The following is a 27681-nucleotide window of genomic DNA, read 5'->3' as shown; positions in this document are numbered from 1 at the left end:
ACTGGCCTGCCCTTGTTGTAGGTAAATGTGCGATAAAAGTGTGTTCTTGACGGTAAGCCTACTTGTGGCCAATTACCATCCATAAACATGCCATTTCAATTTTTTTTTATATATAAAAGCGTTTCCCTGTATCTTTTTAAAGAATGTTCTAAATGTTTTTTGTCTCATTATGATTACATTTATTATAATGTTGTTTACATTTCTTATCAAATTAATACAATATAAAGAATAAAAAAAAGTGTGGGTACAAGACGTTTGTAAAAACCACATTTATGACGATTGGATTTTCCTCTTAAATTAAATGATTTCATCTGTTTTAAATAAAGAAATAATAAATAACTAAAACTGTTTGACACATGTACTTTTCACTGGTTTACAATTTATGAAATCTATCTTATTATTACATTATTGATTTTGATTTTTAATGTATAACAATTAATTTATTATTTTTTATAATTAAAATTCTCGTTTAAATTTCGTTTTTTTTTAAAGTTAAGTTAAAAAAAATGGATTTTATTGAAATAAACTCAATTAAAAATTGTCAATATAGTCCATATAATTTACGATGAGTGATTTAAAATAATTATACATATGTTTATCTTAATATAATTATCTACTACTGTTTGATATCAAGTTAAAGTTCATTTCAAATTTTAAAGAAAGCGAATTGTATACAATATAGCCTAACTATTGTAGAAGTAGTATTAGTAATTCAACTGCATGGATGCCTAGACAGATAATGTATAATTAATTGGAACAGAATATAACACTAGAGATTAACCCTTCCTAACTCACACCCTATATATTGTAAACACTTACCTTATTGGATGCGCACCTATTTAACCATACCCAGTTTAAAGGCAAGAGAAAAGTGTAACACCGTGCTCTAAAACGTCCCTATAAGTAGGCACTGTTTCTGAATTGTGCGCAGTCGCATACGCTTTCAAAAAATATCGTTTCATTATAGGTCTTTCTATTAAGCATAGCAATGCCTGTGGAATGCTAATGTTTATAAAAGATTATTATTTTAGTACGTTTATTAGAAGATAGTAGATTATTTTTTAGATGTAAAACTGAAAACGAAAAGCTTGTGTCTTAAGAATTTCAAACTGTGAGATTAATACTAGATAGATACATTTACACTAAGTTCATTACTTCATCAATCATTACTTGATTTCTTATTGATCTTATTCTATTACATACAATCTTTGATACAGTAAATAGCAATATACATTGAATATCAAACATACATTTAATTTAAAAATAAATAGTATTTTTACTATTAAAAAGTTAATGCAATACCTTTTTTTAATGGTAAACAATGTAAAGACGATTCTAATAATTTAAGCGGCCCGCTATAAATCTCAACATGCATGCCAAAACAAACGGAAGAATCGTAACTTTTCAGTAAAAATACCGGGTTTCCTCTAATTTTTATTAACGAATTCTGGCAAAAACAGATAGATAGATAAATAATGCAGCAACTAGGCCTATAGCTAGCGTACGATGTTCGTAAGTTACTGCTGTTTACCAGTTAGGCCTACAAAAATAAGCCTAGCTAGACCGTCTACGATGGAGTGGATTGTTTCTCTCTTTAATATCAATTCAAATCAATTCACATTTATTTGGTCATCGTTTATAATTACAATTTCAGTATATAATTGACGGCAAGGGTCCTGCATAAAGAAGTTTACGATTCTGTTTTTGCAGGCACTTTAACGTAAAAGCATAAAAAAATAAAACACAACATAAAGTAAATAAAAGTTAAAGAAACGACATTTCCTATATTCGTTTTAGTGTTGTTCATCAGCATTAAAGCAATAAATAGTGTTTTTTAACATGTTTATTTATACGTTTATTTTTTCTTTCAAATTATTCAGTTTATTACCGCCAGTGAATTCCTTCCACAACTTTGGTTCATAATATATGTGTATACAGTGTTGTCATAATTTGTTTTTGTCTTGTGTGGGTTCGTCCCACTGTTAATAACATACTCTGTTATAAATATTATATTTTTTAAGCATATTTTTTTTTCGTTTATATGTTACAATGTTAAAAGTAATTGTAATAACAATATTGCATTCGTTATTTTACATTAAAAAAAAGTAATTTAAATATATAAAATAAGTAAAAGAATGCCAATAAAAAACGAACAAAATTGATTAAAAACGTACTTTTGACAGTGTTGTTATTATTCTATAAATCTCGTGTTCGTGTTCGGGTAGAGAGGCTAAACTCAGGGGAGGAATATATAATACCCTCCCTGTTGTCATAATTTAACATTAAACATACATTTAAGACAATGAATGACCTGGTTGAATGTTTTTAAAGTATATTATGCATTATTTTTATTTTCTATTCTAATGTTACAGTGGTAAACTTCAATTGAACCAGCATATTCAAAATTACGAAGAAACAAAATTCACTCTTTTAGAGTGAATGTCATCCTTTTAAAGAGTGGTATTAAAGAGTGAAGCAATTGGTTTTCACTCTTTTACATTAAAAGAGTACGGTAAATCAACCAAACAAGTGACAAACATAATTATGATATTTGTGATAAAAATTATATATATATATATTATTTTATTATTATTACAAAAATAATAAAATTGAAAGTTAGTTAAGTAAATGAGATGTTATAAAACACTTTGTGTAATATTCATTAATAATAGAATGTATACATTATTGTACTTCGATAAAATTCTTCACTAGAGACCAACCATATTGAATAACAGACCTGAACATTTCCCAGAATCCGGCACGCATACTATTAGTCATTTCCGTTCACTAGTTCTGAAATTAATAATTTCGCGATCGTGCACACATAGGTGATATTCTTCATAGCTAACAATGAAGAGTTAATTTCGTAGTTATAATAATGTATATACTATATTGTTTTTAACGTGCTTTGATAATGCAATTCAAGATCATTACATTATATGAGATGTCATAAAAATGTAATTTAGTATCATAAACAAAATTATATAATAGTAAAGTGTAAATTAATAATAATTAAAAACGTTCAGTGTTGAAGATAAAACACCTGGCTTTTTCCCAGCAAAAAGAACCAATAAGTTAGGTTACCTTCCGTGTACACTACTTATGTAACTCGTTAATTTCTCAACTAACCAGACGAATATTTTATAACACATTCAACTAATCAATTGTAGAGATAGGAATAATGTTTTAAAGTTGAAATCTCATGGTTGTCTTAAGGCCATCTCAGACAGCGTACGACGACGATACGTCTAGTAGCGACGCGTCGGTGCGAGTCGTCTTGAAATAGCGATAGGCGTAGTTTTTAGGACGTTTTGAGAACATTAAACATGTATAACTTTCTCATGATGAAATGACTCGTGGGGCCTCGTCGTACGATTCTGTGTTGGCATGTACTTGTTTTAATTGTATCCTAGGATCTATCCTTGTAAATGACGCCAAAGAAACAATGTATGTTACCCCCAATAATAAATCGTCACAATTTCAGCTAGGGCACACATGTCAGTTGGTCGTCGTAGAAATGTTTATCAAACGTCGATTGTAAGTTAAGAAAACAAGAATTCACAACAACATTGTACTGGAAAGTTTTAACACGTCTTCTGGAGAAGGAACCAAATCTAATATAATCAGTTAAATTTCATGGTAAAGATCTGTATATTGTTATAATACTTCGATTGCATTAAATGCTTTACTAGACTTACAATAGTGGATGGATAAGGATAGAATGAAATACAGTACAATAATATTTCTCAGTATCTTTTTTCTTTCCTTCTTTCATTTATTCAATAAACAATGGCCTTCGGCCCATTTCACATATTATAATCTATATTATTTTCGGACATACAGGTTTTTCTCTTTTCATAAGCTTTACATAAATAGGTTGCAAAAGACTTAATTTTTTGGGTTTCATTGTTTACAAACACATTTTTTAACATGTATACATTTAAATAAGGCACATATTTTTTCCTAATGTTTTTATAAAAAGGACAGTAAAAAAGAAAATGTTTTTCATCTTCTAAACTTAATTGATCACAAAACATACATATTCTAGACTCTCTGTTAATTTTTAAATGTCGCCTCTTTTCAATCAACAGATTATGGAACGATAATCTAAAGCGTGATATTAGTGTTCTATACTTAAAACTTAAATCATAAACATAAGGTTCGTAAAAATTGTCAGACTTAATATTTTTATAAAAATTGTGACGTGTATTATTATCAATTTTTTCAGTTGATTTCTGCAATGCAACATCCCTAATTCTTTGTGAGATAATAGGTAAAATGTTTTCATTGATTAAACTATTCCACATATAACCACAGCCGAAATTATCCAGAACATGTTTTATTTCGAACGCCCAACAGTTTTTGCCATTTTCCGCCCACGATTTTTGAGTTTGGTAGCATATATTTGGTAAATTATTATTTTCCATTTTATTGATTTTTATCTAATACTTGATCATTCTCAATATTTGATAGTAATTAATCGGAATTCTATCTAGTTCATTACGCGCATCTTCGTTTGGGCATGACTGTGGGACGTTCAGAACACTTTATAGTGTTTTACGAGTACATTTTCAATACATTTACATTCATTTCCCCGCCCCCTCCAAAAGTTCACTACCGTATATATAGTAGTATTGAAACGACTTGTCTATCAAAAAGCTCAGACTGTATTTTTGCAGACGAAAATCCCAAATTTAACATTTCACATTTCACATAACTCTTTTTCCCTTTTCCGCCTGTTTGACTTTTATCGTGTTCCAATCCCCCTTATTGTTAAAATAAAAACCTACATTTTTATATTCTTTTACTATTTCTATATTGACATCATTTATGTACCATTTTTCATCCCCTCCTGTAGTTCCACCATTTCGGAACACCATAGCTTTAGTTTTTAACTTATTTATTTCTAACTTATTCACATTGCAATATTTTACAAGACAATTTATTTGCTTTTGTAGACCAACTTTAGAATAAGAAAACAAAACTAGATCATCTGCAAATAATAAGTGTGAACTTACAGTGTTATCAATTAAACAGTAGTGATTATTTTCTTTCAGTAAAGTGTCTTTAAAATCATATAAAAAAAGAGTGAAAAGAAGGAGAGGGAAGACATCCTTGCTTTAATCCTATATTACATTCTATTGCATCTGTTAAACCATGCAGCGTTTTAATTTTTATTTCAGTGTTCGTGTACATAGATATCAAGAGTTCAACTAAGTTTACAGGAAGGTTTAACTTGTCTAATTTACAAAATAAAATCGATCTATCCAAACGATCAAAAGCTTGCTTAAAATCTACAAACACACTACAGAGTTTTCCCCTTTTTTTTGCTATGCTTATTGATTATAATTTGAAGTATAAAAGCATTATCAATCGTACTATAATTTTTCCTAAAGCCCGCCTGTTCCTCTGATATAATTTGTTTTATTTCTACCCATTCTCTTATTCTGCTTTCTAATATTTTAACAAAAACTTTACTAAAAATGGATAATAGGGTAATTGGGCGATAGTTTGATGGATTTTTCCGGTCCTTGTCTTTATGTATTGGGACTACTATCCCCTGTAACCAACTTCTTGGAAATGTACTACTTTTAACTATTCTATTGAATGTTTTGTATATTCAATTTGTTGTTGCTTGAATATTGTTTGGAAGTAATTTATCCACTAGTAAAAAGGTTCATCTGGATCACTATATAGTATTCAAGTAAATTTTCTTTTGGATGATCCAAAGTCAAATAAAAATCGTAAAACTTACGTTTTTTACTCTAGCTTTCGCTGGTCAACGACGCAGCTTAATCATGAGTGAGTCTCTGTGACTTGGACTTGTTACCATTAGATCTCGTACAGAGCCATATATAGAGAGAGAGTTACGACTTTGCGTTCACGGATTTTAGAAAGTCACGTGGTGTGCACACCGGCCATGTTTGTGTCCAACTATGCCTATGTAGCGTATGGAGTCGAGTCATTTGCTTAAAAATTGTATAACATTCACAAGGCTTTAAATATCGAATTTAATATCAAAACAATCAATTTGTTTAAAGGTTTTTGTTAAGATAATAACGAAATCATAAAGTTACTGCGAACATGATTTTAAACAACAAAATGTAAAAACAATGCATTACTATAGAGAATCGCTGTACAAACTAAACGCGCACGCGTAGAGCGTGCATGGAGCGCACAACCAGAGCCGTTCCGAAATTGCTATTTTTGTTGTTTTAAATCATGTTCGCAGTAACTTTATAATTTTTTTATTATTTTAACAAAAACCTTTAATCAAATTGATTGTTTTGATATTAAATTCGATAATTAAAGCCTTGTGAATGTTATACAATTTTTAAGCAAATGACTCGACTCCATACGCTACATAGGCATAGTTGGACACAAACATGGCCGGCGTGCACACCACGTGACTTTCTAAAATCCGTGAACGGATGTCTTTTGGGTGAACTGAAAGATTTCGAAAACGATTAAACACGCGCTCGTTGGGTGCGAGTACCCCAATTGGTCCATGGACAAGATAATCCAAAAAACGATCGGAGAAAGGAAAACAAAATGTCAAGCAAAAAAAAAAGATACAACCAACAAAAACAAAGGAAACATAGGGATACCAAGAATATCAGAAAGAATTAGACGCTGCTTATCTAGTTACAATGTCAACACTTATTTTACTCCACAAAACAAATTAAGAAATCTTTTAGTTCACCCAAAAGACAAAATAAAAAAATGATGACAAATCTGGTGTAATATACCAAGTAAATTGCAACAACTGCGAAAAAGCATATATAGGAGAAACAGCTAGAACCTTATCCACAAGGATAAAAGAACACAAAGCAGATGTCACTTCACATTGTACAGGGATCCTAACACATTCAGGCAGAAATTCAGCTTCAGAAATTGTTCACAACTCAGCCATCGCCGATCACATGACCACTCACACTCACTTACCAAATTGGAACGTAAAAATACTAGGCACAGAATCTTCATGGAAAGACAGGAAAATAAAAGAATCAATAAAAAATAAGAAAACATGGTAACACTATGAACAGAGACGACGGCGGTTTGGAACTCCCAAAATTGTACAACTTACTAAAGAGGAGGCCCCGACAATCCCATTTGGGAAATCCTGAACGATCTATAGATGGCGCTATACCATATACGAGATCTAATGGTAACAAGTCCAAGTCACAGAGACTCACTCATGATTAAGCTGCGTCGTTGACCAGCGAAAGCTAGAGTAAAAAACGTAAGCTTTACGATTTTTATTTGACTTTGGATCATCCAAAAGAAAATTTACTTGAATTTATCCACTGTTTGCATGTTATTTTATTTGCATCTATTTCTTTTTTTTCTTTAAATATTTTCCAAAATTCCTTTTCATTTTTATGTATGTTGTATATAACAATATTTTCTTTTTGTTTTTCGAACTGTCGTTTCTTTTTTCTAAGTAATTCTTTATATGTTTTTCTATGTTCGGCATATATTTGGAACTTTGCATCTTCTCTAAATTGTCTAAACGTTTTAAATGCCTGTCGTGTGTACGTAACCTTTTACATTCGTTATCAAACCATTGATTATTATGTTTTGTATCCGTGTATATATTTCTATTTGTTTTAATTTTTCCTGACTGTATATTATTTCAGTAATTTTGTTTATTAGAGTATTACTGTCGTCTGTTTCTGAACTTTTAATTACATCATTTATTTGTTTATCAATTCCTTTACTCTTACTTACTTAATGGAATCATCGTCTAGTGTTATCTTCTCATCCCAGATATATTTAAGACATGTTTGGCATATTTTGCCTGTTGTATTTACTATATTAGTTTTTAGATCATGTTTAAAGCTGAATTATATTGGAAGGTGGTCTGATTCACATCTATTGCTAATATTAAAGTGTTTAAATAAATTTTACTTGCAATTACATAATCGTTTACACTTTTGCCTTGATGACCTAGAAACGTGAAGAATCCGATTCCATTGTCATTTCCAACCCTACTATTTAGAATTCGCATTTTAAAATTTTTACAGAAGTCTAGTAGTTTCATTTCATAAGAGTTTGATGTATACACTGAGTTCAATTCAATTCAATTCAACTTAACATTCATTTCTTCTTTCAAAAAAAAAGAGGTAATCATAACAAATTCAAGTCCCCCTGAGTTTCTTATATAATTTTGTTCCCCTTTCTTATTTTATTAATACTTTCTTTTTTTTTTTTATACTTTAGTATAAAGTACAATACCATCACACGGCTAGATTAATTTCCGTACACTGACAATGACAATGACAATGATTCTTTATTTTTTCATCGACCCTTCATTTGCAAACTGATAATGTTCTGAACATGCGCATTAATAATTGTCTAGCAATATTTTTTTTAAGTTAGCAATAGTGCATTCCGTAGTTTTATTAGGTTTTTTATTTCGTTCAGCTTCGATATTAAAATTGAGTTATTCAATTAAATGCGATGTTATAACACATTTTTATTAGCGTAACATAATGATAAAAAACCCGACTATTTCCCAGCGAATAAATATTAGCAGCGGTACGTTAGATTACTTCCTTACACTGCGGTAATTCACAGTCACAAAACAATTACTTTTGACCATTAACATTGTTTATAGACTGATTGGATAATTACAGATATGGAAAATATTTCGAGAAACCTTGATGCGTGGTTATAATAGTATTTGTGGTATTCATGATGGTGGTGGTGATAGTGTTTGTGGTGGTGATGATGGTGGTGGTGATATTATTTGTAGTGGTGATGATGGTGGTGATAGTGTTTGTGGTGGTGATGATGTTTGTGGTGATAGTGTTTGTGGTGATGGTGATGATGGTGATAGTGTTTGTGGTGGTGATGATGTTTGTGGTGATAGTGTTTGTGGTGGTGATGATGGTGGTGGTGATAGTGTTTGTGGTGTTGATGATGATGGTAGGAATATTATTTGTTGTAGTTGTGGTGGTGATGATGTTTGTGGTGATAGTGTTTGTGGTGCCGATGGTGGTCTTTGTGATGGTGTTGATGATGATGGTGGTGGAGGTAGTGGTGGTCATGGTTGAGGTTGTCTTTGTGGTCTTGGTTGTCTTCGTGGTAGTCAGTGTGGTCGCCGTGATCGTGATTGTATTGATAGTCGTTATCAAATCGTTCATTTCTGTACAACAGACGACAACTACTAAGTTTGTAAGTGTAGAATATAAGTTTTATTCTTTTTTAAATAATAATTATGACAATAATAATATAATAGTTTAATATTAATTTGTTAAACAATCACCTTTCCCTGCATATTCTGACCTCTTCTCTATCATGTCCGGTGTAGTGACTAGTTTGGGGTAGATATTTTGAAGTCGACATAAAACAAATAGTCGTGTCATGCACCGTATCGTATTATATTTAAAATGTAAAATACGTTTTTATTTTAAAAAGCCTAAATAATTTAGCAATTCAAATTGTATTGAGACAAGTTATAATACTGTATATACAGTTATATATATTTTAACATTAAATGGTGATAATACAAAACTAGATACAATTATAAACATGAAATCTACATATCTCAGGAAAGATATTTTGCATACTAACAGTATGAGAAAATGTTTAGTAGATTACATTCATATCCACTGTACAAAAGTGGCCGGAATTGCTTCACCTTGCAGTTGTACGTTTCACCTTTATTTTCTGATATATTGTTAACAATGTGAAGTTGTAATGATGGTCATTACAATAGCTCATATCTAACATAATATTCATCTGCTATTGAGTACATACGACTATCAAAACACTGTTATTTATTTATAACATATTTTTCCATGATTTTACAGTCAGGTGAAATAAATACAAAAACAATGCTTTTTTTTTAAAAGAACTGTTAATCAACTTTACTCATTAAAAGTATATTGTTTTTGTTAATAAACGTGATAATGCAGTTATATAAACAGTTTTTAATTTCTTCTCAAAAATTATCAGTGCTAAAAGTTCAATGTGATAATAGTACATCAGTAGAAGTCAGCAAACGTGGGTCTCGTGCTTCTGTAATTGCATGATGATGAGACATTCTAAGAGTAAATATTATTAGCCATACTTCACATGCACAGTCATAATGTAAGCTTCCTTATTCACAGCTGAAAATACAAAAAAAAATAGACAATTTGATCATGGCTGCTGAACTATATAAAAATATGGAAATGGTTCGCCCACCACATAATTTACACAACCGTCACTTGTATAGTATTGAGATAACAATCATTCCATTGATATCATTTGTTGTAATAAGCATGTTTGGACATGAGAGCAGTTGTAGGCCTATGGCGCTGAGAGTTGCATACAAGTGTTTTGATCCATAATATTACATTGATTATAGATAGTAAATGAATACTAGAATTAGCCATGGCACACAAGAGTAATATGTATTGTACTAGGTAAGGCAGATTCATAAAACAATAGACCAATACTAATCTACTTCTCCAGACTTTTGACAGTTGCTGTGTTGTCATATTGACGACGTGCTCCACCGGAATCACCGTACGGCTGGCAACTATAAGAGCAGCTGAGTTTATCTACGAAACTTATCAGACTTAAGTTCATATTGGTTTATTTTTATGAATTTGGCTTAGTAACCTAGACAAACACTGAAACCAGATGAAATCATTTTCACATTTGAGAGTAAGAAGTGTCTTGAAATATCCTTGTATTTTTTAACTTGTTTTTAGTATACCACAAATATTTGTTTGATTATTTGAAACCAGTGAGGTGTAAAGTGAAACACTGATATTAAGAATTCAATAAAAAGCAATGTCATCTTTATTTTACTTACAGCCATGCTGCCATGTCTCTGCCTCGTCAGAAGAGCTGAATAAGAATGCTGGGGTGGGAATATTTTGTTCCCAGTCACATGTAATCGGTGTATCAATAACAACTAGCCATCCTTTATCACCAGGGCATCCTCCATTGTAATGTTTATTAACATAGAACACTCGTTTCCACCTGTAGTAATTTAAAATAAATATATAATGTTATCTTTAATGTAATATTCCAGAACTTCTAATATAGTTTTGTTTATTTATTTGCAAATATAATTCAATGATTTTAAGCACAATTTCACCAATTATCACTGTTCAATTGTTTTATATAATTGTTACTGCAGTTTGCATGTAGTTATTTATATTATTACTTTAGTTTCTTTTGATCTAAGTTTAATTAAGTTTCCTTCCTTGAATATTCATTTATTCTGTTGCATTCTCATTTACATATTACTTTACATATTATTTGCCAAGTGTGCACAGTGTGCTGTTCTCCTTTGTTTTCCTTTGTCCTGATTTCTTTTGTTCTGTTTAGTTGTTGTTTGCCTGTGCAAGGGTACAGGTCTGTGCAAGTGCATAAGCAGATATTATTTTTCTTTCACCAGCTCTAGCTCTACAGTTTATGCTATTATTTACACTTTATTTCTATTGGATATTTCTGGGATTTTACTTTGTTTTGGAATTACTTTGCAAATGTTGACATTATTGTGGATGGTGCATATTAAAGTAAGTACTTTAAACATTAATTTTACTCTTTTAATTTCTGTATGTTGTGAGAGCTGTGTACATTAAAACAAAGAATCAACAGCAGCTGACCTAATTGGTAGATCCAATTTAAATAATTTTTATTTCAATTTTTTTTGCTTTACTTTGATATATTAAATTTTATAGTAGACATAATTCCATAATTTTCATTTTGCCAAAGAAAACACAGATATAATACTTACTTTTCACCTGCTATGCTGAAGTGATTATTCTGTACACCAGGCTTTAAATCATCCCAAGGTGAATCCAGAAGATGTTTAATTGAAAACCAAGATGTTTTAGTAGTTGTAGTTCCGTTGAATGTCAAATGAATAAGCTCATCATAACATTTGGAATACAGTGTTAACTTCACCTATACATACATACATTATTAGCGGTTGTTAATATGTACATTATATTTCGTTAATAGTGACTAGTATAATTATGTACAAATATACTAAGAACACACGTAAAAAATAAAGTGATAAAGGTAGATTAAAGATGTTTGTTGGATATGTTTTTAGTAGAGCTAATACAGAGTTTTAAAAAATACGTTAATGACAACAGAGAAGGAATAAAAGGATGATTAAGGGCTAAATGAATGATCGCTCTTGTATTTATACAATACAACATTATATAGTATAATAGTAGAGTAAAGTAAGTAATGTGTTCTATAGTAGCTACTTAGACCCGATTCTGCCACTGTCAATAGGTATGTATATGTATAACTATAGCAAGTGATATGCTGTCTGCATAAATGCTGTACGTTTAACATACATATATTATAGAGGACGCTATATAGAGTAAATACAAACAGCGTTTGCAGAATCGGCTGCTACGTACCTCAATAATGTTCGAACAAGCCCAGTTTTCCAAAATTTTGTTCAATCTGAAGTTTTCTGGAGAATCAAAGGATTTGGCAGCGTCCAATTCTGATGTTTGAGTTCCATCAACAAATGAATCATAAATGGAAACTCCGGTACCAGACATGCCCTTGAATATCATGTTCCATTCTAAATATAAAAAAAAATTGGCATGAACGAGTAAGTTTCTTTATTCTGTATGTTATACCATAAAAGAGTGAAATTACAATTTTACTCTTCGCTGGTTATAGAGTACATTTGCATAAATTTACGTAAGAGCAAATTCTGTAAATCGCGCAATACTTTTATAATTTGCTATGCTATAGAAAGTTGGTACATACTTTCGGTACAGGTTTTACCAACCCAATTTAATCATGTTTGCTGTTTAGTCAGGTAATTTAGGTTAAACTATTTACAAAGTGATTGTCAATATGTTGAAACACAATAAAACAATAACAATACATGTTTTTAATTGCTAGAAACCGGTTAAACAGCTCGAGTAGTACAACGTCTAAATGTTGAAATTTAATTTAAAGATGTATGTCCCCCTGACATTTTTTTAAATATTTTTATTGTTGAATATGCCATTTTAATTTCACTTAATAGTTATCCACTTTGAACAAAAATTGAACCGAAAAAAAATTATTTACCTGAAAAACAGTAATTTAAAGCAAATTGGCTGCCAGCCAATGGGGTTTTTGGTTGAATTTGTGATCATTTATTTTGCATCACCCAAAATTCATCAAATGTATTACAACAAAAATGTGGTTTCAATTAAACCTTTTTTCCGGTCAATGTTCAGTTGAGTTATGTTGAGTTGAGTTGCGCTGAGTTTTCAGAATGATGATGATTTCTTGGTTATGGTATTTTAATTATCTCGAGCGCGTCTATGACACTCTTGTGAACCGAATGCCGGCAACGAGCAAACTGGCCCGCGTAAACATTTTTCTTAATGATTCAACCTAGCCTAGAGCATGTATATGCCATTTTCTAATCTAGGCTTACATTAAAGTCTTAAACTGCCTTTTATTGTATTGTATCTCCACTTAATACCTATTTCCGAAATATCATAGGAATATTTGGTAATACAGCATCTCATTTATATCACATGTGGTGCCTGTATCATGTAAGGTTAGTTTAAGGGTTAGGTTACTACTACATACATGTGAAACACATGGGATGTTGTATTATCAAACATTCATATGATACTTTGGAAATAGATACAGTACCGAGAATCGGCTGAATAGCGGAGGTGTAGGCTGGGGTGCGAGGGGTGCGGAGAAGTTCAGTTTATTTAAGTTTCTACTCCTGACATTTTCAAAGTATGAGTGCAATTTATGAAGACTTAGTAGCTCTAGCCATGGTGGGTTGGTAATGTGGACTTTTAATTTCGTTTCATACTTCAATTTCTAATTTCTGGGGACTTTGCAGCACTATATTTCAAATGTTCTTAGGCAAAGTTAAAACAATTAACTTAACCAAGAGACAGCAACCACGGCAGCAACCAGTCTACGCTTCTGAATAAACAGTGAAGTTCATGCATAAAAAAGGTACTTTTACCATTACCTGATTTACAATCTCCATTATCACAGAAACACACGTGAGTATCCAAACCAGAATGACCATGGTGATATGTTTCGTCTTTACAATTTCCGTAGTATTCCTTTACAACAACAAAATAACATTATCTTATTTTGATGAAAAGAAAAACCATTACTATACTGTGAAAAGTACAGTGTGTCGTAACGGAAACATTAGTTGTTAAATCAAATAAGCGGAAACAGCAAATATTAAATTTATATAGATTATTGTATAAATACAAAATGTTTGCAACATCACTATGGTGATAGGCAGATTAATCTAACTGTGGCCATGGTATTCAGTGCGTTAGTATAAATAATAACTGTTTATCAGCGACGGGGCCAAGTTAAACAGGTAATCTTTCAACAAATGAAATATTATCTCAATTCCACGAATACAAAACAATCATTATTATTTGTTTTTACAATTTGCCTTTCTCATAGCGAGAGAAAAAGGATATAGACTAAATACGAATCTACCATCGTAGGCCTATGCTGTTGTTTTTTCCATATACTGAGCTGAACATGCATTAGAAACATTATATCACCGTTAGGATATACTGTATGCAAATAAATGCTTATGAGTTAAATAGGAAGAATATTTTATTTATAATATACCTGATTATTGTCATTTGATTATATGAATACTATCGTACAAACAAATTAACAAGGCGCTGTTGGTTATATAATTTCAAACTGTGAAATTGAATGTTTTATATTCTTACCTTACCAATGAACTCATAATAAACTACATCGTCTACTACCTCGATATTGTTTGTATCTTCGTGTTTAGCGCAATTCAAATAACATACACTGCGCAATGTGTCGTAAGAAACTGACTGGCACAACTGATCCTTCTGGCAGGAAACAATGCATCGGACTACAGGGCTCTTGAAACTGTGTATTATGTGGCCGGGTAACGTAACACCAATTTCAGTTTTCTTCATTATGCTGGATCGTTGGTGTTTTCTTTCAACAACTGACCGACGGTCAATAAATTCTAGAATAAAATATATGATAATTAATGCCAGAAACAAATTATAATACAAACGCGATCAAACTAGTAGACTGTTTGTGCTAATGTTAGTACATTTCTTAATCAGTGCATAATGCAATTACCTTCAGATATAGTCATAATTGGATATCTTCTTCCACCTGCAGATGTTGATACGTTATGAAAGGAACCAATTCTGAGATCTTCTTTAACAATATTGTTGGCATATACTATTTGTTTATCCGAATTATTTTTGGGTTCATAAATCAAAAGTGCCTGATCAAAATAAAAGCCAATCACATCACCAGCTTCTACAGGAATCCAGTCGGAACGAGAAAGAGAATTTGTATACGTTTGATTGAGTTCATCGACGGCCGGTAGCATTGTGCGGCCTATCAGTTCATATTCCTGCAATGTATCTGTAGGCCGCCACACCAACCCCGTGAAATTCACAGATACAGATGGAATCCACTTCCATGCCTTGATGTATCCAGGACAATTGATAGGATTGTCTAGGTTTATCATTACCACCTTACTGATTCCATCTAATACTGTACCCACTCTGAGTATATCTTTCTTTGTACAATCAGCTAGTGATTCTGTAAAATGAAAACATAGTATCTAAAAAGTGTCAAGTCAATAGTATAGACTACAATAAGATGTGCAGTTCCTTTTTAAACTTTCTGTTCTGTATTAAGGTTTTATTATTTTTTAAAAATTAAGAAAAACTGAAAATAAAAACAAGGACATGCCTAATTGCTAAATGTGTAGTAGTTTTGTTTATTTAATTATGTTATTTTAGTAATAATATTCGTATTTGAATAGAAATTATGCAGGCCGCATTATCTGAAAACTGTACACAGATAGGCATATACTTGTTTTTGTTTGTTTTTTTATTGTCAACTTGATGGCGTTAAACTAATCCATCGATAAGTAAAACAAAACACATAACTAGACTTGCAATAGCAGCCTCGATGTCACGTATTTTGTGGACAAATCTATTTTTTTTTCGACAATGTCACCAGTCTCTATAATAATATTATAATAATTTTTATTGCGGCGTATATAGGCGTATTTTCTAAACATACCTTTGATTGATATCAGCAATACAAACAATATCACTTTTTGTTTGTTGATCATAATGTCTGTTTAGAAAGCCTGTTGACAAATCCAAAGAAATAGTAATGATTATTACTTAACATTTCTACCTTTGTGTTTACTGCCAACTCGTTTTCAAAATGTTCAGATTTTTTAGCAATGCCAAATAGACCTCAAAATAATGTGCAATCGAAAACGATGGGCCTTGCTGCAGTCTACTGTAGCTTTGATATCCACTCAGCATGCAACCAAACCAATACATTTTTTTTAAAGCACAACACATTGAAAAAGGTGCCTAAATACATATGTATACATTACATTATATAACCTAAGGGCTCATTTACACTAGGATGATAACGATCGACGACAAATAGAAAAATATGCATTTTCATATATAAATCAAAAGAAATCTAAGAAGTTTACTTCCTATAACTATAGCAAAACGTCATTTGACTGGGGGTTTAAAATATTATTTTTATCAAAGACAGTCTAACTGATTATCCAATAGTTTCTTTATGTAAGAAAAATCTATTTTATCGTCGATCGTTATCGTCCTAGTGTGAATAGATGCATATAATAATATATAAAATCCTAGCCAAAATAAAGTTTGGTACTTAAAGACAATATTTTTAATTTTTTGTATTATGTATTTTTTGACTACATGTTAAATATATTCAGTTATTATTATATACTTTTTAAAAATGTTTATCTGGTGGAACTATATCCTTAAAGCCCTGTGGGCTTATTTAAGTTCTCCAGCATAAGTGCATTCTACTCTTACAAAAAATTATTAAATAAATATTCTCGAATACATGAACTTTGATTTTAAAAATGTAGGTATACACCAAGCGAATGAATACAAACACGACGGATTTGATAGTGAAATATAATCGTCACCATGTGAATTAAAATAAAAGAAGTAAAATAAAAAGAAAATTTACTATAGACTTGAAATTTTGTAAGTATCGGCCTGCCAAATTCCTGTATTAGTACATTTGACGATGGAGTATCTTCATAAATATAACATTCGTTACAACCCCGTCTTACGATTAAGGAATATAGATATATACATCTATGAAGTGTATTAGTATTTTTAGTTTTTTTTTAACTCTCTGATCAATATTGAAATAACAGAAGTACTGGCTTTACAACGTACGGTGTAAAGTCTCATCTTGTCTCATTACGGTTACGGATAATTGCCATCTAGTATCGGTAATTTAAAGAAGAAAAGCTCGTTGTTATTTAATTTGATTACCTGTCTAAACTGTTAATCACTACATTAAGAATTCTCTTTTTTTAAATTAGGAATTCTTTTTATTATTATAATTATATAAATGCTATTCAGTACTAACCTGTCTTGTGTAACCTATGCTACCTACGATGCTATAACTGACGTGCCGCACAAATGTTTCGTCAAACAGTATTCCGATATTATATATTGCGAATAACAAAACAATAATGACAATTTCTTTCTATTTAAATTGCATATCATGTCTATAGAATCATCAAATTTAGAAATGATGTATATTGTGTATGCTATATTTAATAGAAACTTGATTTCTATTGTACACATTAATAGTTTGCACGTTCTATCTGGGATTATTATAATCTTAGAATCAATAATTAAATACAAACTTTTTTCTTTAAAAAGGTATACAAAATGATATCAAGGACGGGTGAGTTTCCACTCTTCCCTGGTTATGCTGTTGACTGCATTTGTGGCACATGTAAGGGAAAGCAGAATCAATTCTAAGAAGAAAAGCAGAATCTAAATTCTTGGCTGTTACAATCAGTTTTTGAGAAAAATGCTTCTAAATTTAAGTAACAGGAAATGACAAATACAAACAAATAAACAGGGCGTTTCAGTTTACGCCTTAACAAAACGGTATTCTAATTGTTTTATTTTAATGAAACTTCGCACATTCGTTAATTAACTAAGGTTCATTAAAATCAACGCACTGGAACACTTTCAATTTAAGCATAAAACATGATAGGTTTTATAAAAATCATACATAATTTACACCATCTTTTTAACCAACATACTACACAAAATGTTAAAATTTATTAATTTTTTTAAAATAGAAAAACACCAAGGTAATGTAAATAAATATTGTTTCAGCTATCATTTTCTGTAAAAATTTTGAAAAATATAATTTTTCAGCCTTTTATTGTTTTTGGCTGTTTCTACAAATGCGACTTATGTCCGATTTCCTTTGCATGTGCCACATTTTCTGTAGACTAATTTTTTTCGTTGAAATTACCCATTCAGATAATTGTGAAAAAAAGTAGCAACTCCAAGCAACTCCTCAATTGTACATTGACTTCATTGCCTAATTGTAATGAGTGTGGTACTGTTACTAATCAGATTGAATGAATGGTGATTTTTATATTTTTTTAACGACCTTCACCGTTTTGGGCGCGCACGTTTTTGATATTATTAACACGATAATTATTAACAATTATTTCTGTTTCATTCTTACAGTAATTATATAAATGATAAGCAATTAAAGTACAATCTGATTAGTGGTATTGTTATAACCTAAAAAAACAGTTGTTTCATGCTGGGTAAGAATCTATTGACGTTACATGATAATGTTTATTACCAATAATTTACTTATAACGTTCACGTTACCTTTGCTTTCCGATATTTCAGACGCAAATAGATCAGAACAATTGAACCTCTCAGTTTACTTTAAACGTCGATGATAATATTAATGCTGTAGGCTTCGCATTTCGTCGATATTCGTTATCTAATTGCAAAATGATATACTATTCAATCAAATTCAACTTTACTTATTCACGGATACCCAGATCAATCGACCAGAAATAATACAGAGCAAACTTACCAACCCTACTTGTTTTGTAATTGCAGTTAAAATTAAACAGATTGTTTGTTGGTTTACTCATTTAGTCTAGAAAAAACATATAGTATACAACACCCAACACTTCTAAGTCAAATAATATTCCAAATTTCTCTATCACTACTTACAATACATTGTTTTGTGTTACTATTTTTGTACTGTACATTCAAAAAAAGGCCAACAGCCATTAAGTCGCGTGCTACAACGCATAGTGATACCGGACCGACAGACAGACAGACAGACAGACAGACAGACCGACCGACATAGTGAACTATAGAGTCGCGTCCACGCGACTAAAAAGAAATAGAGATAATGCCTTTTGTTAAATCATTGTTGTTATTAATTAGGATGAATAATCTACAAGAAGGAATTATCTCAATTTTGACCCCCTAAAAAATAAATTATTTAATAAAGTTTATGTTGCATAATTTCCATTTTTTTTTTCATCCAGTATCCACTTATACATATTATAGCTAAAAACAAATACTTTGTCTTTAAGATTTTTAGGATAAAACGTGTTTTGCTCATTTACTCAAAACTACATTTTTTGAGATAATGCCTTTTCGTAATTCAAGGCAGTATCGTCAGTGTCTGGCACTCAGATTGCAATGGATAAAAAGGTTGTTGCTATTTGAAGAAGAATGGAAAGTTTTATGCTATGTATAATTTTCTTAAGTCAATTATACTACAAAATAGAACTAATATTGTACAAGAACTAAAAAACTCCGACATTGTGTGGATAAAAAAAAAAACATTATGGAAAAATAATTGTATTAATGTACAAATAAAACAAATTCCAGGTGCGATACCAAAGATATGGATAGAGCTAATCATTAAGAACAAGCATGTATCCTACGATCGAAAAGTAATTAATAGTATAGTAAAGTTAAATGTAAAAACGTATTATAGAAACCAAAATAAAGTCATTGTATTGTGAACCAAAGTAATAAAAATAATAATATAATATTAAACAGGTTAAAAAAATACAGAAAATAAGGAAGAAGATGTATAAAATAAACATTATGACATTGAATGAATAAAGGTGATGGTTAACCACAAAAGATTTTTTTTAAACGAATTAACATGGAAAAGTGAACGTTTCATATATAAACTGCTGTAAATTCGTATGTATGTATCTGTTTAATGTTGGTCCACTAACTATTTTAATAAACACCAATGCTATTAGTGAAAATAATTTTTCTTTCAACTTATTGTATAATAGAATCGGAATAATAAGTTGAAAAGAATAAAAAAAAAACTCATTTTAAATACATTTTGTTTAGGTTTAATTCGTTTGCCCGAAGGCAATGATTCTGTCTTCAGTTGAATAATAGACCAATAATTTCATATAGTCCTATATTTACCTAAAACAACATTATTTACCAGATAACAAAGAACTTTAAAGAAATAGGCCTACTTTCAACCGGAAGCCCATTTTCTGAAGTAAAGATAAAGCTTACATTTAAATGTTCATTTTGTATTTTTGTATAAGAAAAATCATTATCTTTTGAAATATTTTTAGCAAATTAGATATTTCAGATTTAGGTAAAGTGGAAGATGGATCGGCCAGTGATTTACATCGCCTGTAAGTTCATATTGTATTGTTGTCATCGAGTAGACTTTCCCAACTCTCTATCTAGTTTATGTCGTTGATTTAAACGTATGGTACGCCGTTTTTATCTTTTTATTAATTAAGCCGAATCGCTGCCTTAGAACCTATTCATGCTGGCTGCTACAGTAACGGTCTTATGGGAATTGGAGCGTCTAGATTTAAACAGAGAAACAAAGATGAATTCTGTTGTATTGAAGGAAATATAACAACAGGTTTTTGAGCTTCGTTAGATCAAAGGTGTTATGTGTGGTTGCGATATGTTCCGCCATAATCATAAACATTTACCCTAATTTGCGAATGGACAGTTGCGTCAAATGTTTAGTTAACAGAAACTGAAGAATAATATACATCATTTTTCGCACCCGATCATAAGATAAAAGGTTCTATCTTGGCAAGGAAAGCTCCGCATCATGTTATTAAATTGCCTTGCTGTATTCACTGTTTTTAACAATCCTGTGTTTCACATAAATACAGAGCTTAATTTATATTTCTATGTTTTTCTTTTATATTATTTTCAACACGTTGCTTACGTGATGTCCGCATGAATATTATTGATCAATATAATTATTCTGCGTTCATAATTCATAATAAACGATAGAATAATTGTTTACCGTCTCGACGCCGAATTTGTTTTCCGTTTGTGATATTGTAAACAAAATCATTATACAGTAATCAATTACTAACTATTCCGCTTATGCAGTAATTCTCAATAAACGATAATTGCTTAAACTAGAGGGTTCGCTCGCTTCGCTCGCGCACCCTCTAGTGGGTGTACCGAATGGTCCTCGAAAACATGACCAACGCCTCTGGAAATTGAAGCCCAGGTGACACCTATGCATATGACTGATGAGTAATGTATGTTTATTTTGTGATGTTTCATGGTGGTCCATAAATTAGGTACGCCAAAAATATCGCTTCCAGGGTAATGTAGCAAAGAGTTAAAAAAATGTACGAATAGAGAACAATATAGACTAATTATTATATTCGGTCTTCCGCCGAATGTGTGTGTGAGATTTGAACCTGTACTGAAAATAAGTTTGGTAAGATGCGAAATGTATACCAATTATGATTGATTACGTCCCCTGTCAGTAATGATGTATGGACACTTGACAGCAATCGGTGGTTAGGAACGTAAAGGGGAAAAGTTACTCAATAGATTTATTTATTTGTAAACAAAATGTACATTAATTCTCCCTGTAATGATGTAAAAACTTTCAACAATTGGTATTACAACAATTGGTATTAATGCAAATAATATAATTGTAAAGAACAGTATATGTATAATATACATATTATATTATTATATATATTATCTGAACGTTACACACAGAAGGAAACCGTTAATAGGGGTCATCAATCACTGCAACGTGACCGTACCGAAGAGACCAAAAGCATAGTTTATCAACGTGGGTGACAGTGAGCGGGGCTTTAACATTTGTATCACAATATATCATGACAACAGCATCTTCCTAATTTTGGAACAAAATTATCAAATAACAACTTTCGTAGCCTACTTATATTTCGGTCGTAGTAGACACCATTTATAATTATAAATAGAGCAAGCAACAGAAATAATCGATAAACAGTAAAGGTGTTTCCCTGGTAGGCATGGCCTTCTATAGTAACATTGAATCGCACCTAATTTGATAAAATGATTAATAAATAGCATAAATAATTAGTTAAATTACTAATACAAATTGTATTTCACGTAAAGTAAAGGCCTTTATAATTGATATTTGAATATCTAAAACAAAATTGTAGTTCAGTTTCAGTTGAATCACTAAAATCACATTGTAGTTCACATAAAAGTAAAGGCCTTCAATAAAAGTTAAATTACTAAAACAAATTGTAGTTCACGTAAAGTAAATGCCTTTAATTAATATAATTGATTAGTTGAATATCTAAAACAAATTAATTTCAGTATTTTACGATACGTTGAATCACTAAAATATTTTTTTATTTAATATTGAATGGCGCCACCAACGGCCATTTTGCAGGAAGTGACGGACCCGGAAGTTAGTTGAACAACAGCGCGGGTATGTGAAAATAACCCTGTGATATCCACAAATTTCGATAGGTAACGCTAAATTTTGTAGTTGTAAAAGACAAAAGTGGGACAATAGCGTCGATGTGAAAACTAATGTTATCAAATCTACGTTTCGCGGTACATCTGAGATAGATAAGGTAGGTATCTATGGCGGAGATTTGTACCGAAGTTTTTGCATTGTGCTCGCCTATGTCAGAATTAACCATAATTTATATATAGGCCTAGATACGGTATATCCGTGGTTAAGGTTTGAAACTCATTGTTGGATAACAATCAAAAAATATTTTGCTTGTGCAATTAACATCTTAAAAATGATAATAATTAAATCATTATAAATCCATCATGCTATTCGTAGGCCTACTTTATTCCATGGGCCTAGTAGAATTGTGGATAGTAACATTAGTTTATTGCTGTGTTTGTGACACGAAAGAATGGCAAACGTTTCACTACTCTTTGTAGTTATCTTGTTGAGTACAGAATTCCAACGTGGAACACAAGGTAAGGCAATGTTTCTGATTTCAAATATATAATGTATTACCCCACACACATACTTGCTAGATAGATACATTGTAAAAATATCAAACTAGGCCTATATATATATAAATATTAATATATTAGTCAGTAGATGTTTTACCTTACTGTAGACAAATTTGTAGCATACACTATTTAAATAATATCTTTACTATAATGTCTATTCCCCACAAACCATGTAGGCCTACTCATTTCGCGTGATTGATTAAATGACAATTGTAAACATTTTTGTGTAACTTTCCTATTCGGTAACTTTACTCCGAATTCGGTTTCGCCATGTCATCACAATAACGAATAAACTGTATAAATTGACTGTATCGATTGATGCAAACACGATTACTAATAATGTAAGGGCATATTCAAATGTATAAAAAGGGCATAGACAAGTTAAATTATAGATGACAAATTATTGGACTGATGCAGTTAATGTTGAAATGAAATAAAAATGGGACGACTCGCCAAATGAGAAAAAAACAATTAAAAAAAGAGTTATTGCAAAACCATACCACACTTATTTTAAAATAATATATAATATATTTTCTATTTTAAGATGTTATGAATAGAAATGTCGCATCTATTAAATTTAATATATTATGTGATAATTCCTTAGATCTAAATGTTCCCATCACCCATAAATACGAAGTACAACGTAGTATAATAATTTTGTAGAAAATAAGGCTGTACAGTAGCTTTAAATGTTTGCGTTGACTTTCTTTCAGCAGGTATAACGTGCTACACATGTAAAGATAAACAAGCGAACAACGCCTGTAGTAATCAAGGGCACACCACGAATTGTCTCAACAACCAGGTAGGCATATGTGTTATCTTGCCATTATCTAGCAGACATTTCTTTTTAGAAACGGGTCAACTATGATCTGCACATGGGAATATCCACCATTCTTGTCGGAAACATCCGATGGCCAGTCATTAACATAATTATGAACCATCGAGGTGCAAGGTAAGTTGTATTCACGTCACATTGCTAAACAAACGAAATAGTAATCGCGTTTGAGTTTAATACAAAAGGATTGGTAAAAATAGTTATAACAAATCTAAACCATTTAAACTGTTTGAAGTTATTAAAATACATCGTGAGAACAAGGAACATCACACACTTCTTGGAAACGTTAATATAATGTTTAGCTTTAGCTCAATTAATGTCCATAATTGATGTGCCGGAAAAGTATTGGTAAAAATAAAAAAAGAAAAACATGAAATTAAAAAATCATGTTTTTCCTTTTTATTTTTACCAATACATCAATATGGACATTGTGCGACCCTAAACTAAATTGTTCAGGATGGCATTATTATACCGGATTTTTCTACTCAATTCATATAAGTAATCATAATTCTGTAGAAAACAAGTAAAATGGAAAGTACTTCCACACGTAAATAAGATTGGAAACAATTTATGATATTTAATATGTGATATTTGAATAAAAGAAGGGGTCATTTACCAAGATTATATTATATAAAAGAAGTAAAATGCTGTGCAGAATGTAATGCAAATAAAAATCACAACGTAAAATCATAATAATGATTTATGCAAGAAAATTGATGGAGTAATAAAGCAAGTTTTAATCAATGGTATAGTAAGAATTAATCTGTGAAATTGTGAAAATATGTGTTAGTAAATAGTCTACACTTAAACAAGCTATTCCTGAATGTAGGCTTGATTTAATAAAATATTATAACGAAATTATCAAAATGGTATTGAATATGATTGAATAATTATAATGAATATAACATAAGCAAAATATTTCAGTTAAAAAAAGAGGTATATTCTGATGTTGCTCCTATTATACCATTTCTAAATTGGGAAATGAAATTATTTAAAATATTAATTGGCTTGGCAAAACAACAAATATGACAATCTTAATTACAATTACTTCTTGCTCCCTTCTCCTCCAATTCCTCCTTTTCCCCTCTTTCTCCTACCTCTCTTCCTTTTCTCCCATCCTTCTTTCTTTCCCATCCTTCTCGCCCTCTTCTTTCTCCCTCTCTTCTTTTTCTCCTTTTCCTTCCCCTCTCTCTTCTCCCCTCTTCCTTCTCCCCTCTTTCTTCTCCCCTCTCCCTGATCCCCTCTTTCATCTCCACCTCTTCCTTCTCCCTCTTCCCTCTTCCTTCTCCCCCTCTTCATTCTCCCCACTTACTTATTCTCTCTTCCATCTACTCCTTTTCCTTCTCCCTTCTTCCTTCTCTCCCTCCTCCTCTCCACTTCTTCTCACTCCCCCTCTTCCGTCTCCCCTCTTCCCCTCTTCCTTTCTCCCGCTCTTCCCTTTCTCACTTCCCTCCAACAAAATTTCGAAAAAACAATACGTATTCTAATTTCTTGTTATATAGTATAAACTACAGTACAGACTATAAAACAATAACAATATTTGTGTCTCAATAATCTTTCTTTCTACAATAATATTTACAATTCTCGCCTTAATTGTTTTATCTTAATCTTATAGTATTTCACAAAGTTTCAACTTGTTTTATCTTCTTCAATCTGAAACGAAGTCGTCAGCAAATGAAACACCGTAATGTAAAATTTCGAAAAGAAGTCCATCTTGAAATCAATCGTATTGGGCTTCTTTTCAAGATAGTACGGGCTTCTTTTCAATATAGCATGGGATTCTTTTCAATATAGCATGGGCTTCAAAGAAACATGGTGATTTATATGTCAGATAAATTGTGATACATGTATAATGTATTATCGAGTTTATATCGTACATTGATTTTACAGTTTAAAATGTTGTCATAAATTATGTAAAATTAATGAGTAGAGTAAGAGAACTAAAAAAGAAGCCCATGGGCCTCTTTTTGATGTTTCATAGTATATTTCTATAACATCAATATTTTCATATACGTTGACGTTTTGTTAAAATAATGCATATAATAATAATATAGTATACATTATTAATAACATTTTTCTTTGTAACAATAGATATGTAAAAACATAATAAAGGATAATGCTGATGCTAAACATTGTTATATATAACAAAAGAATGCTCTGATTCATGCCATTTGGATCAATTAAATAATTCCAAAAATTGCAATACAACAACGCCGTCTGTATGTATCTACTGTTGCTCTACTGACCATTGTAATGAACCTGAAGTCCCATATCATACAATATCGACAACATTGAGAGCAGAAACGACAAAACAATTAACTCAACGTACTACGGGTAAGCAGTAAAAGTATTATTCATTTAAACTAAAACAAGGCCAACAGCCATAAGTCGCGTGCTCTCAGAAAAAAATGAACTTTCAAAAAGTACAGAAAAGCGATAAAACGCATAGTGATACCGGACCGACAGACAGACCGACAGTCCGACCGACCGACCGACATAGTGAACTATAGAGTCGCGTCCACGCGACTAAAAATAGATGTATATATAAAGAGATTAAACGACGTTACATTGCAAGGTATTCTTTTTAATACATTTTGGTTTAGGTCAATATTTTGTTTCAAAGTGTTTTATTATAGTACGTAAAATCCAATTCTCCATTTCCAGAACATTTTAAAGTCACTGAATCAGAAATCACATCTAATATGATTGAGACAACAATGATACCAGAGACGACGGAACAAGCGACTAAGCTTATCACAGGTACGTAGGCCTTTGCCACTTAATTCATCTTGATGGATTCCTATCATCACGTGCCATATTGGAATAGCATTAATATCATCTCCAATTACACAATATGGCAGAACGGAAAATTCCTCTCCCCCTGTAAAGCTATTTTATTAACACTCGTTTTATTCTGTTTATAGGTGTCAAATTACGTTCGCGTATGATTCAAGTCGTAGACAAACCTTCAGACGTGTTTCTAACAGCTACAACGCGATCTCTGACAAGATGTGCGATGCAATGTATGCGGACATCACTTTGTGTGTCGATTCATTTTGTGGAAAATGGCCAAATTTTGACCATTTTATTTATCATCTACGAGAAAAAAAAGCTGGTATAATAATTTTAATTAAAAATCCATAATATTTGGGTGATTTTCCCTGTACTAATTATAGTATAGATTTTGTAAAAATCACTTTTTATTTATCAACCTAAAATGGTCCACGACACCAGAAGATGGTTTATTTATCAACCTAAAGTGTTCCTACGAGACAAAATGATAGTAATATGGCAATATACGTGCACATACAGTATTAAAGCATCATAAATCAATTTCAGAAAGATTTTGTATGCGGACATCACTTTGTGTGTCGATCCATTTTGAAAGAAATTGCCAAATTTTCACCTTTTTATTTATCAACCTAAAGTATTCCTACGAGACAACAAGATGGTAATATGACAATATACGTGCAAGTATAGCAATATTGACTCATAGCTCAATTTTAGGAACCAAACCTATTAAAACGTTGACCTATTTATCGACCTAAAATGTTCCAAAGAGACAAAAAGCTGGTAATATTATGCCAATACATGTACTAGATATCGATTTAAAAAAAAAAAAAAAAATGTGTTCGTTCCTGATGACTTGTATTTAAGACAGGACTACAATGCATAACAGCTTTTCTTTTACCCGATTGTGTAATCCTGTATAAA

The 27681-nt window shown here is 31.2% G+C and overlaps 2 protein-coding genes and 1 long non-coding RNA gene across 8 annotated transcripts in view; 1 reads left to right on the top strand and 2 right to left on the bottom strand.

Moving 5' to 3' along the window:
* LOC144839162 (uncharacterized) overlaps positions 1-15361 on the bottom strand; it is a 304410-nt gene extending 289049 nt beyond the window's left edge. The window contains exons 1-3 of the mRNA XM_078694476.1: positions 15103-15361; positions 14709-14983; positions 13970-14066 (exon numbers count right to left, since the gene is read on the bottom strand). Of these exons, the coding sequence (XP_078550602.1) occupies positions 13970-14066; positions 14709-14983; positions 15103-15361 (631 nt within the window). The remainder of the gene's footprint in view (positions 1-13969; positions 14067-14708; positions 14984-15102) is intronic.
* Positions 8935-12545, bottom strand: LOC144840951 (uncharacterized). The gene is made up of 4 exons (XM_078697057.1): positions 12384-12545; positions 11744-11913; positions 10811-10980; positions 8935-10118 (listed from the first exon to the last, which is right to left on the bottom strand). Exons 1-4 carry the CDS (start codon positions 12543-12545, stop codon positions 10069-10071), a joined length of 552 nt encoding a protein of 183 aa, XP_078553183.1. The 3' UTR covers positions 8935-10068.
* LOC144839481 (uncharacterized) lies at positions 11365-27666 on the top strand. Of its 6 annotated transcripts, none has more exons than XR_013611752.1 (6): positions 22613-22732; positions 23055-23093; positions 23849-23934; positions 26059-26301; positions 26632-26727; positions 26892-27666. It is a non-coding gene; the product is annotated as an uncharacterized LOC144839481 (long non-coding RNA). The 6 variants fall into 6 exon arrangements; XR_013611753.1 differs by having other exon boundaries at positions 23846-23934; XR_013611751.1 differs by lacking the exons at positions 22613-22732; positions 23055-23093 and adding an exon at positions 11365-11522 and having other exon boundaries at positions 23846-23934.
* Positions 27667-27681: the final 15 nt, after the last annotated feature.

Source organism: Antedon bifida, chromosome 4 (genome assembly GCF_963402885.1).
Source record: "Antedon bifida chromosome 4, ecAntBifi1.1, whole genome shotgun sequence".
Lineage (NCBI taxonomy): Eukaryota > Metazoa > Echinodermata > Crinoidea > Comatulida > Antedonidae > Antedon > Antedon bifida.
This window is presented reverse-complemented; position numbering and strand designations above follow the sequence as displayed.

Excerpts from the sequence above, each read along its gene's own strand:
- LOC144840951 (XM_078697057.1), bottom strand. The coding sequence starts at position 12,545 with ATGATATTCAAGGGCATGTCTGGTACCGGAGTTTCCATTTATGATTCA. Across the intron at positions 11,914-12,383 it reads CTTGTTCGAACATTATTGAG|GTGAAGTTAACACTGTATTC; the intron begins GTACGTAGCAGC and ends ATGTATGTATAG. Across the intron at positions 10,119-10,810 it reads AGAGACATGGCAGCATGGCT|CTGTGAATAAGGAAGCTTAC; the intron begins GTAAGTAAAATA and ends TTGTATTTTCAG.